The sequence below is a fragment of the Chiloscyllium punctatum genome, chromosome 15 (genome assembly GCF_047496795.1).
Source record: "Chiloscyllium punctatum isolate Juve2018m chromosome 15, sChiPun1.3, whole genome shotgun sequence".
NCBI classification, from domain to species: Eukaryota; Metazoa; Chordata; class Chondrichthyes; order Orectolobiformes; family Hemiscylliidae; genus Chiloscyllium; species Chiloscyllium punctatum.
Genome location: NC_092753.1, coordinates 1,225,163 through 1,237,585, shown reverse-complemented (window position 1 = coordinate 1,237,585; position 12,423 = coordinate 1,225,163). Strand labels below are relative to the sequence as shown.

The 12,423-nt window shown below is 40.5% G+C and overlaps 1 protein-coding gene across 5 annotated transcripts in view; it reads right to left on the bottom strand.

Annotated features, from left to right (window-relative positions):
- The window catches only part of LOC140485972 (gamma-taxilin-like), an 89,852-nt gene that overhangs the window by 10,730 nt on the left and 66,699 nt on the right, over positions 1–12,423 (bottom strand). For all 5 annotated transcript variants that reach the window (XM_072584429.1, XM_072584430.1, XM_072584431.1 and 2 more), the window contains 5 exons: positions 10,699–10,869; positions 8,457–8,651; positions 6,898–7,017; positions 5,331–5,405; positions 4,829–4,921 (listed from right to left, as the gene is read on the bottom strand). In XM_072584429.1, the coding sequence (XP_072440530.1) occupies positions 4,829–4,921; positions 5,331–5,405; positions 6,898–7,017; positions 8,457–8,651; positions 10,699–10,869 (654 nt within the window). The remainder of the gene's footprint in view (positions 1–4,828; positions 4,922–5,330; positions 5,406–6,897; positions 7,018–8,456; positions 8,652–10,698; positions 10,870–12,423) is intronic.

The following is a 12,423-nucleotide window of genomic DNA, read 5'->3' as shown; positions in this document are numbered from 1 at the left end:
ACAGCCCAGTCTAGGAAACACCCTGATGAGTCTCTTTTGCATTCTGGTTAATGCAACTGCATCCTTCCCGTAGCATGGCAGCCAGGATCTCTCATTACTCCAGTTGTGACTGAACTAACATTGTACACAGCTCCATCGTAATCTCCTTACTCTTGTATTCAATGCCTTGACCAATAAAAATACCCCATGCCTTCTTAATCAGCTTATTCGTCTGTCCTGTTGCCTTCAAGGATCTATGGACATGTACACCAAGATGATCCTCTGCATTTCTAAGGGCCATGCCACACAACAGGTACTCCCTTGCCTCATTAGTTCCATCCAAAATGCATCACCAAACATCTTTCAGGATTAAATTCCATTTGTCACTGTTCAGCATATCTGACTCATCCATCTATATCATCAGGTAGTCTAAGGCTTTTCTCCTTACTATTTACCACACCAATTTTCATATCATCTGTGAACTTACTGGTTATACCATGTCAAGATCATTAACGTACATGACAAACAGCAAGGGACCCAGCATCAAACCCTGCAATACACCACTGGAAACATCCTTCAACCATCACCCCCTGCTTCGTGCCATTAAGTGCTGCTCAATAGGACTGTCAACAACACTCCTTCCCTTGTTTTGCCAGAGAGTAGAGAGTTAGGGTGATAATTCACTGGGTTGGATTTCTCCTGTGATTTGTCGACAGGATGTACATGAGCAATTTTCCAAATTACAGTATATGCTAGATGTCAATGCAATAAGAAATTTACATTGTGTGGATGACAGACTTATAACAGAAATAAATCAACTTCAGATCAGAGATCTGCTTTTTTAAAACAAAACATACCAACATTCCGTATGGCACCTTTATAAATTCATTACTTCAGTAAAGAGTCTCCAAATCAATTGAGAGACATCTAAAAGCCAAATACTGTGAATACTGGAAATTTCACAGTATCAGAAAATGCTGAAAATAGACAGGGTTTGGCAGCATCCGTGGATTAAGGGGAGGCCACACTGGATCTGGTGCCTGGTAATGAACCAGGCCAAGTGTTTGATTTAGTGGTTGGTGAGCACTTTGGAGAGAGTGACCAAAATTCAGTAATGTTTAGTTTAGTGATGGAAAGGGATAGATACATGCCACAGGGCAAGAGTTATCGATGAGGGAAGGGCAATTATAATGCAATTAGGTAAGACTTCGGAGGCATAGAATGGGGTAGCAAAATGCAGTGGATGCAGACAATGGAAATGTGGAGCTGGTTTAAGGATCAGATATTGCGTGTCCTTGATAGGTATGTCCCTGTCAGGCAGGGAGGAAGTGATAAGGTAAGGGAACTGTGGTTTACTACAGAAACTGTAGCTCTTGTTAAGCAGAAGAAGGAGGCTTATGTGATGTTGAGACGAGATAGTTCAGATGAGGTGATGGAGAGGTACAGATTAGCTCGGAAGGATTTAAGAAGAGCAAGGAGGGGACATGAGCAGTCTTTAGCAGATAAAATAAAGGAGAACCCTCAAGTTTTCTATAGGGTATGGGAGGAATAAAAGGATGACCAGGGTAGGAATAGGGCCACTCAAAACTGAAATGAGAAGTTGTGTGTGGACCCTCTGGAGATTGGAAAGGTGCTAAATGGATATTTCTCATTTGTTTTCACTCAGGAAACTGAGAATATTGTAGAGGAGAAGAATGAGGTATGGGATATTAGATGAGAAAGGATTGAGGTTAATAAGGAAGATGTGTTATCGATTCTATAAGGAGTGAAAGTAGAAAAGTCCCCTGGGCTGGATGGGATTTATCCAAGGATTCTCTGGGAAGCTACAGAGATGTTGGAGCCTTTGGCTTTCATCCTTGTCTACAGGTTTAGTACCAGAGGACTGGAGGGTTGCAAATGTTGTGCCCTTGTTCAAGAAGGGCAGGAGAGATGACCCAGGTAACTATAGACCAGTGAGCCTTACGTCTGCTGTAGGAAAAGCTTTGGAAAGGATTATAAGACATAGGATTTATAATCATCTAGCAAGCAATAATTTGATTGGAGGTAGTCAACATGGTTTTGTCAAGGGCAGGTCATGTCTCATTAACCTTATTGAGTTTTTTGAGAAGGTGACCAAGCATGTGGATGAGGGTAGGGCAGATGACGTGGTGTACATGGACTTTAGTAAAGCCTTTGATAAGGTTCCACATGGTAGGCTGTTGGACAAAATGCAGAGGTATGGGATTGAGGGTGACTTAGCAGCTTGGATTAGAAACTGGCTTTCTGGAAGACAGCGAGTGGTGACTGATGGAAAATATTCAGCTTGGAATCCGGTTGCTAGTGGTGTGCTACAAGGATCTGTTTTGGGACCACTGCTGTGTGTCATTTTTAGAAATGACTTGGATGCAGGCATAGGTAGATGGTGGGTTAGTAAGTTTGCAGATGACACTAAAGTCGGTGGAGTAGTGGATAGTGTGGAAGAAGGTTGCAGGGGGTTTCCATACAGTGTGGAAACAGGCCCTTTGGTCTAACCAGTCCACACCGACCCTCTGAAGAGTAACCCACCCAGACCCATTTCCCTCTGACTAATGCGCCTAACACTGTGGGCAATTCACCTGACCTACACATCTTTGGATTGTGGGGGGAAACCGGAGCACCCGGAGGAAACCCACGCAGACACAGAGAGAATGTACAAACTCCACACAGACAGTTGCCTGAGGCTGGAATTGAACCTGGGACCCTCATACTGTGAGGCGGCAGTACTAACCACTGAGCCACCATGCTGCCCGGGATAAACTGCAGAATTGGGCAGAGAGGTGGCAAATGGAGTTCAATGCAGATAAATGTGAGGTGATTCACTTTGGGAAGAATAACAGGAAGGCAAAATACTTGGGTCAATGGAAAGATTCTTGGTAGTGTGGATGTGCAGAGGGATCTTGGAGTCCATGTACACAGATCCCTGAAAGTTGCCACCCAGGTTTGATAGTGCTGTTAAGGCATACAGTGTATTGGTAGAGGGATTGAGTTCCGGAGCAGTGATGTCATGCTGCAACTATACAAAATGCCAGTGCAGCCACACTTGGAATATTTTGTACAGTTCTGGTCGCCTCATTACAGGAAGGATGTGGAAGCATTGGAAAAGATACAGAGGAGATTTACCAGGATGTTGCCTGCTCTGAAGGAAAGGTCTTATGAGGAAAGGCTGAGAGACTTGGGTCTGTTCTCACTGGAGAGAAGGCAGCTAAGAGGGGATTTGTTAGAGACATACAAGATGATCAGAGGATTAGATAGGTAGACAGTGAACGTCTTTTTCCTAGGATAATGATGTCGGCTTGTATGAGGCGGCACAGCTACAAATTGAGGGGTGATAGATTTAAGACAGACGTCAGTGGCAGGTTCTTTACTCGAGAGTGGTAAGGGTGTGCCCTTCCTGCCAAAATAGTTAACTCATCCACAGTAGGGGCATTTAAGCAATCCTTGGATAAGCACATGGTTGATGATGGGATAGTGTAGGGGGGTGGACTTAGATTAGTTCACAGGTCAGCGCAACATCTAGGGCTAAAGGGCTTGTTGTGCGCTGTATTGTTCTATGCTCTAAAGGAGGAGAGTTAACATTTCAGGCCTGTGACTTTCATCAGTGCTCATTGACCTCAGTGACTCCAGTCCCACAATAATGAGGATGGCTGCCCTCTCACATGACTCAGCAAGATACTGAATGGTAGGGCACATTCATGATGTTGGCCCAACATTATCTTTTCAGGGCAACTAGGGACTATGCAATAAATGTCAGCTTGTGCAACTTGTTTCAGTGCCATTCGCTTCACTTTGTACACCCTTGTATACCCTTGAGTTTAGAAGACTGAGAGGGGATCTGATTGAGAGATATAAGATTATTAAAGGATTGGACACTCTGGAGGCAGGAAACATGTTTCCGCTGATGGGTGAGTGCCGAACCAGAGGACACAGCTTAAAAATATGGGGTAGACCATTTAGGACAGAGATGAGGAGGAACTTCTTCACCCAGAGATTGGTGGCTGTGTGGAATGCTCTTCCCCAGAGGGCAGTGGAGGCCCAGTCTCTGGATTCATTTAAGAAAGAGTTGGATAGAGCTCTCAAGGATAGTGGAATCAAGAGTTATGGAGAGGGGAGGGAGGGTAAGGAGGGGAGGGGAGGGGAGGGGAGGGGAGGGGGAGGGGAGGGGAGGGGAGGGGGAGGGGAGTAAGGAGGGGAGGGCAGGAGAGGGGGTTAAGGATAGGAGGGGAGGGGAGGGGAGGGGGGGTAAGGACAGGGGGGGATATGGAGGGGAGGGGGGTAGGGAGGGGATACTGATTAAGGATGATCAGCCATGATCATATTGAATGGTGGGTGCAGGCTCAAAGGGCAGAATGGCCTACTCCTGCACCTATTGTCTATTGTCTAATTCTGTAGGCGCAGCGTGTTTGGTAGATGAATACAAGACTCCACTTCTAGCCCCCTTGATGGAAGGCTTCAAACTTTTACAATAGCTTAAAACAAAGAGTAACTTGCAACATTTCAGCCTCTTTGATTTCCCTAATAGTTAGAATCTAAGAGGTTTCACTTCATAAGCCTGTAAGTGAATAGCACTGAGACTGCAGATTGACATAGAAAATTCAAATTCATGCTGCTATCAACTTGCACCTATCTCAAGTTGCTGGTTCTGTTCGATTTTAGAATAATAATTTATTCATCAAATGAGAAATAATTGAATTCCAAACTCCAAGAGTACAAAATGCAATGAAGATAAAGCATCAAAATAAAGCAAAATCAGAAAATTGCCTAAGAGGTTGATGGTTCAACCAATACGAAGTTGAAACAAGTATGGGAAAAAAATTGGTCAGTCTGCCTTTACCTTTTCCATTTCCTGCCTGAACGTTGTAAAAACCTCATTGCTCTTTGCCAATGTGCTCTGGAATTCTTCAAACTTATCCATATACAGAGAAAGCTATAAAACAAGAAGCATCGGACATATAACAACTTAATTGATAGTTTGTTAATATAATTGCAGCAATTTAAAATTAAACATCAAGGTTATTTGATTAGTTGCTGTCACTTCAAAAGGTATCATGTCGTGTGGTCCATTTCTTTCCTTCCAACTCTAAAGTCTCAAATCTTCCCATGTTGTCTCTCCTCATGGTGTTTTTTTAAAAAATCACTTCACTTCGTTTGTTCGCTCCCATAGTGGATATATTATTCTCTGATTTCAACCTCCTTCTTTCTGAAAGTTTCAGACAGCAAGACAGATCTTTCAATGGCAATGACTATCCTACACATTCTGAGGTAAGAATGCAGTAGCTGGTATCTAAAAACTGAGTGCCAGGTGGTGGAAGGTCCAACAGTTTGCTGGAATATACCTGTTGTTTCAGTTGTGCCTCTTGCTGCTTCATCAGTTCACACTTGTGCCTCAATTCAGTCGCTTCTTTTAGCAGCTAGCAAAATAGAACAAAAACAAACAGGTAATTTCTTAAAATGTTACACATCACTTTCATATTTAGGATGGCAGAATGTTTTGATTTGATTTGATTTACTATTGTCACATGTACCTAGGTACAGTGAGAAGTTTTGTTTTGCATGAAGAACAGCTAGATTACACCTAAAGATCCTGGGGTGATTGAACAGTATGAGGAATGCAAAATTAAGGTTGCAAAGAAGATGCACAACAAGCAAGATCAACATTAGATTTGAATTCCTTTCAGTTCTGTTAATGTTTCTTTATAAGAGGGAGAACAAATCTCACCTACTTCTTTAGGAACCATATAGCCTATTGGCTACATTGATAGAGGCTAGGATCAGGGGCAGTACCCAAATTGTATTTCCTCACGGTATTCAGCCTACTGGTCTTTTGAGAGCCTGGAACCCGGATATATGTACCGGAGGTCTCCAGAAAATAAAAGTAATTCAAAAACATGTTGGTACGAGATGGCAGTGAAAACTTAGGCAGGTGAAGCTGACCGTACAGAAAGCAGAGTTTCAATGTGGTATAAATGAAGTCATTAAATGTAAAATAACTTAAATGGAGAATTGAGGAGGAAAATATTTCTGGATCATTGGTCTAACCCATTAATTGAAAACCTCAGTTATGTTCTATTCTCTAAAGCAAGTAAACATGACGTGCAGTGTTCAAAATGATTTGCAGTAGTTTTGCACATTTTGATCAGAGATAAAACTAATCTGTACATTTAAACATTCTAGCTCATCTCTTTTAGCTTCTGCAATGCACTCTTTCCTGAAAGGAGGCAAACAAAGGACTCACAGGCAAGTGCCTATGGCACTATGTTATCAGTCGCTACATAATGCAAGATTAGCCCTCAGATAAATCCCTTGGTTAATTGTAAATTGGTACCAATCATACTTTTACTGAAACTTCAAGACTGAGAGGCAGTATTGAGCACCTAGCTACACAAACACAATGCACCAATAGTATGTTTTTTTCATTTTAAGACTATTTGCAAATACACTATATATGGAAGGGCATTATCAATCACAAATGTATTTTGTTTTAAAACATATTTTTAGATTTGTTTAATTAAATTATGAGAACATGTTAAATTGTGAAAACATTAACACATTGGATGGACTCAAGTCTGGGATGTGAGCCACTCAAAGTTGAAGAAAGGGGAGAAAATGTTCGCAAAGTTACAGATAAATTGAAAAGCTAATCAATACCCCAAAAGATAAACAAACAATAATCAATGCACAACTGAAACATGCAGGATGGAGCTGGTTGTAACAAAAGATGTGAAAATTCTTTATAGCTTCTATGAAAGCAGTTTAAAGCTGAGGCAATTCAAATATGTCCAGACATTAAGAGAATCAACTACACTTAGCAGATTTCCAAGAGTTGCAATGTACTTCAGAAATGGATAACATGCAGCTTTAGTGCAAACAGTGAAAGTATAATGAATAACAGCCTTTACTTACAAACTCCCTCTCTCTATGATGCTCCTCATCGACCTCTTTCATAATCTCTGTAGTTCGCTGGAGCTTGGCATCTACCAATTGCTGTTGTAATTCCTTATGCTTGAAAACTTTGTCAATATGCTATAGAGGGGTAAGGAGGGCAGAAACAAGACAAAGTAAATTACCCAGCCTTCACAGTGCCAACAATGACAGTTAAAAAGTATCAACATTGATAAATAAATTAATCCCCAGCAGTAGTCCATTTAAAAGAAAAACTCCCTAATCATTGGGAAAACAATATTTCTATTTATTAGAAGCTGACAGGAGCGGAAGCTATGAAGTGCTAAGGATCAAACCAAATAACCCAATTAATAATGGATTTTCTGTATATTAACCAGAGTGGACCTGACACTAGAAGCTGCAGTATACTCGACAGCTGTTGCTCTCGCTATCAAAAATATCTACACAAAACAAATAACTTCCTTTCATATCCAGGTCTCTTTGGATAAAAGGAAGTCAGGTACAACACATATTGAAGAAATCTTAATAATTTCATTTTGCACAATGCACCATGTTGATTAGTGGTGACAACTGCACACCCACTACTTCTGCTAATAACCACTTCATTAGAATAGGCATACACAGATTTAAACTTAAACTTTGATTATCTGTTACATAATAGCCAAAGTTTAACCACAGTGAGATCGCAACCACTAAACTGTTTAACTTGTGTTTCTCACAATATTATATGATCTGGCCAATTTGCCAACAGCTAAGATTACACAATTATCAATGAAAGTACACAAAACCACAACTAAAACTGAAGCTTCCAGGAATACTGCAAATAGCTGTCTCCATATGCTATGTGAATATTATGAGCAACTGTGAGGTCATTAGAGGTAGCAGCAGTAGGCCATTCAGCCCTCAAGTGGACTCTGCGATTTAATGAGATGATGGCTTATCTGAAAATGTTCAACTCCACTGTCTTGCCTTTTCCCCACAACCCTTGATTCTGTTACTGTTTAAAAATGACTTTCTTGGCCTTGAATATACTCAATGACCCAGCCTCAACAGCCTTCCGTGGTGCAGAATTCCACAGATTCACTGCCCCAAGCCAAGAAATTCCTCCTCATCCCTGTCTTAAATGGGCAATCCCTAATTCTGAAATTATGCTCTCTGGCCGTACTCTCTCCCACAAGCGAAACAACCTTATCACAATTCCCCTGTTGTATCCCCTTAGAATCTTGTATGTTTCAATAAGGTCACCTTTCATTCTTCTATAGTCCAATGAGTACACACCCAATCTACTCAACCTCCCCTCATAAGAGGATCCCTGCATACCTGGGATCAACTGAGTTATCAGCTTTACATACAGCTATTATCACTAAAACTTACTGGTGAGGAAAGTTTGCCATTAGAAAGTAATATACAAATATAAAACTTAACTCTGACAACAATAAGTATTGTTCATTAGAAAGCGTGGAAAGCTAAAGTGTTACACTGGAAAACTTCTGATATTTTACAATCTACAATCCTCCATCAGTAGCAAAACATAATAATCCAGAACAACCCGAAATCACCTCTTCTCGTAGTTCATACTGTTCTATTAGTTTCTTCAGTTGCTCAGCTAGTTCGATGTTTTCCTGTCGCAGCTTTGTGTTGTGCAGGTTGTGCTGGTCCATCTGGGCCTGAATTTCATTGAGGGTCATTTGAAAATGTGCCGTCACTTCCTTGCGACGTTCCTCCTCCTCCCGTGCTCGCTGCATGTTTTCCTCCTGCGTAATTTAAAAAAGCACTTGTGGTCAGTTCATTACGCCAACTGAATTCCTGTCAAATGTAAAGAAAACAGTTTGCAGAAGTAAAAACTAGATCAGGGAAATTGGCTTTGTAAGTATAATCACTGCACTGACAACCCCAAAGAGCAACTATCTGTTTTACTGGGAAGAGTTAGGAACCATCAAAATCCAAGTTTTGCTGTGACAGTATCAGCCATTATTTAGACTTGCCCATCCACGTTTAAGATTTTATAACTTTTGCACAAGTTGGTGAAACCACGAGCTGTAAACATTGCAGAGGGGGAAATTAGGACATTTGGCACCCAGGAGTGAACAGGGAAAACGATTAGTATCTCTTTAACCAGTCAGAGACCGAAGGTCTGTGAAATCATCGGTGCAAAGTCTGAGACGCAAGTGTAAATTACAGCAGGTGCATTCAAAGTTAAGACAGCTCCAAAGAGGAAAATAAAACAAGGGAATGGAAGATTGGCTCAAGAAATCAAGAGTTAAAGAAAAAATAATAATACTTTAAAACCTGCGCTGCTAAAATCTACAATACCTAAAACTTAATACAGTGAGACTCGATCAACATTGAGTGCCCGGAAGGTTGTTTGGCAATAATTAACATTAGATCCATTAAACTTAATGTCATTAAAATAAATATCACCTCATTGATTATCATAGGATGGTAAGCCAGGCAATAAAAGTAAAAGTGACCCATCTTTGTCAGGAAGCACTGGCAAATACAGTTACATTGCACTTGCAGTTTTCATAGACCTGGAAACTAAAGTTGAAATGTTAAAGCTGCTAAAGAAATTTAGTCATAAGATAAAGGTAGGTCAGCTGAGCTAAAATGGTGAAGAATGCCCTGAATCAACAGGACAGGTTCAAAGAACCTCAAGGAGAAGCCTCATGGAAATACAGATTGACACACAATGACCTTGTGTATCATGTCATGGTTCAACTTGTAGAATGTCTTTGTTTTTAACAAATCTGGTCAGTTTGCACTCTAAATTAGCAATTGCTCATCTTGCCAGTATGATTATTCCCCCTACAAGAAATTTCTTATTCTGGAGTTTTACCATTACATACAGAGAGATATATACAGAGATTATATACAAGGCAGTTAAACAGAGTTAAGATGCAGCACAGTTATGAACTATTTGAAAAACTGGTCAATGGCCTATAATTAACTATTGCCATGTGCCTTACTCTATTTGCCATAATTGTGATCACTCACATAAGCAATACCTCTGTAGTATCCAGCTCCCATCTGTTCATTGATAACTGTACAATGTTCAGCATCATTCACAGCTCCTCAGCTACTGAACAGTCTGTTTCCATATGTAGCAAGACTTGGACAATATCTAGACTTGGGTTGATCACTGCAAATAACATTTGCGCCACATCAGTGCCAAGCAATGACTATCTCCAATACAGAGAATCTAACCACCACCCTTTGATCACGTGTCTGAGTCTCTCACAAGTGATGCCACCAACTGCAAGTTTCTCTCTGAATCACAAAGACTTGGAACAATATTGCCGTTCCTACGTGGTTAATGGGTCAAAATGCTGGGAACTCCCTTCCTAACAGTACTGTGAATGCTCCTACACACCAAAGGCTGCAGTTCTTTAATAAGGCTTTATCACCATCTCCTCCAATTGGGAATGGGTAATAAGTGCTGATCAAGGCAATGATGCCCACATTCCATTAACAAATTTAAGGATACGCTGTACACTTCTTGACTTGGCAGCAACTGAAACTTTTGTTAATCCCTGTGCAGAACTTTTTCAAATGTCATTACACGTGCATGTAGGCGACATCCTGAGATAATAGACTATCATGCTCATGACCACACCAAAGAATGGAATTTGGTTTGTCAAGACATGACAGATATCCATAATGTCCATCCCTGTAGTTTAGGCACAACTTATAAAATATAATAAAGCCACTCCCATAATAAAATGCTGTAAATAAACTGAAGCTAAATAACTAGATTGTATAGTACTTTTAACCTTCACTGTGTCAAAGGCAGAACACACTCACCTTTAATGTTTTATTATGACGCTGAAGTTCACGGCAAAGACTCTCCAGTTTACTGCGAGCGAGAATGGCTTTGCTGTGCTCACTCTGCAGGTGAACTTTCTCCTTCACTATCTGTGCCTGTTTCTTCTGAAGTAGTTTTATTTGCTTCTGGACACTTCTGTTCTCTTCCAACTAGCAATGAAAAACGAGCAGATTAACACACCAAAAGAATGTGACAACATTTCTTTTTCAGTCCTGCTGCCAATGTCTCACCTACTTAAAGCAGATGCATGAAACTTTTATATTGCATACACCCACTTTAAACATGAGGTAATAGCCAGTGACACTGTTAGAATTTATCATCCAAACTACATTGTATGTAAAAGCAAATTGCACGATACCACACCACAGTGAAGTACTTAATTATAGTCCTGTCAGTGTGAAGGGCAATTTGAAATGAATTAATATCATTAAATCTATTTGATATAATAAAGAAATGCATGCATATAAGTGGCACTTTTCTATCTTAAGTATGCAATGACTAAAGTGACTCTGCTACAAAGTAAACCAACTTGAATGTAAATATCAAACAGATAATCCACCAAATAAAAAAGCTAAAATAATCTCCCAAAATCTTGATTGCTGCTTCTTAGACTGAACAATCACTCGACCCGAAGCACACTGCATTTCACCATCAGTCAATACATTGTGATAAGAAATCAAAACAATATGAAAACAAATTGGTAAAAGCAATATCAGAGAGACTTAGCAATATTTCAATCTTTTTAAGTAGGGAAAACAAAGTGACAAATCTGTGAACAGGATCCTGAGCTATGTAATCACGGTGAAGAGTACAAAAACAAAGAAGCAATATTCAACTTTTGCAAATACCAGAGATAAGGGGTTTTAGCTAAAGTCTTTTACCAGAACAGAGAAGACCAAGAGAAATTCTGAAACTTTCTATGGAGGAAAAGTAATTAAAATGAGCTAATGGTTGATAACTAAAAGGCATAAATAAATAACAGGTAACATAAAATAAATCAAAGAACAGGTTAGAACACACTAAATTTTAAAACCTAGTAATGTCTGGATATTGAATACACAACTGGAAAAATGAAATCCATCGTGCATTTTGAAAGAAGAAATTAATAAACAGCGAACATGAGAAATGCAGACAAGCACAACAGATTTTCTTCCTGAGATACACATGCACCCACAGGAAAATCAAACAAAAAAATGTGTTCTGTGAAGAAAGCACATGAACCAATGTCTTAAAAACAAAACATCTTGGTGACACAAGTAATTAATGATTTAAGAACAAAGTATTAGTCCCTCAATAATTTTCCTTCAGTCACATGGGGAGGCACTGGTGTAGTGCTATTGTCACAGGACTAATAGTGCACAGAGCTGAAAATCTGTTGCTGGAAAAGCGCAGCAGGTCAGGCAGCATCCAAGGAGCAGGAGAATCGACGTTTCGGGCATGAGCCCTTCTTCAGGCTCAGCTCCTTGGATGCTGCCTGACCTGCTGCGCTTTTCCAGCAACACATTTTCAGCTCTGATCTCCAGCATCTGCAGTCCTCACTTTCTCCTCCTAATAGTGCACAGACTCAGGCTGATGTTTGAAAGATGTGTTCTTCTCTCCCCCGCCCCCCCCCCCCCCCCCCCCACCAAGCCCACCACACACTTCCTTGTAGATCATGGAATCCCTACAGTGTGGACGCAAGCCATTTGGCCCATTGGGTCCAC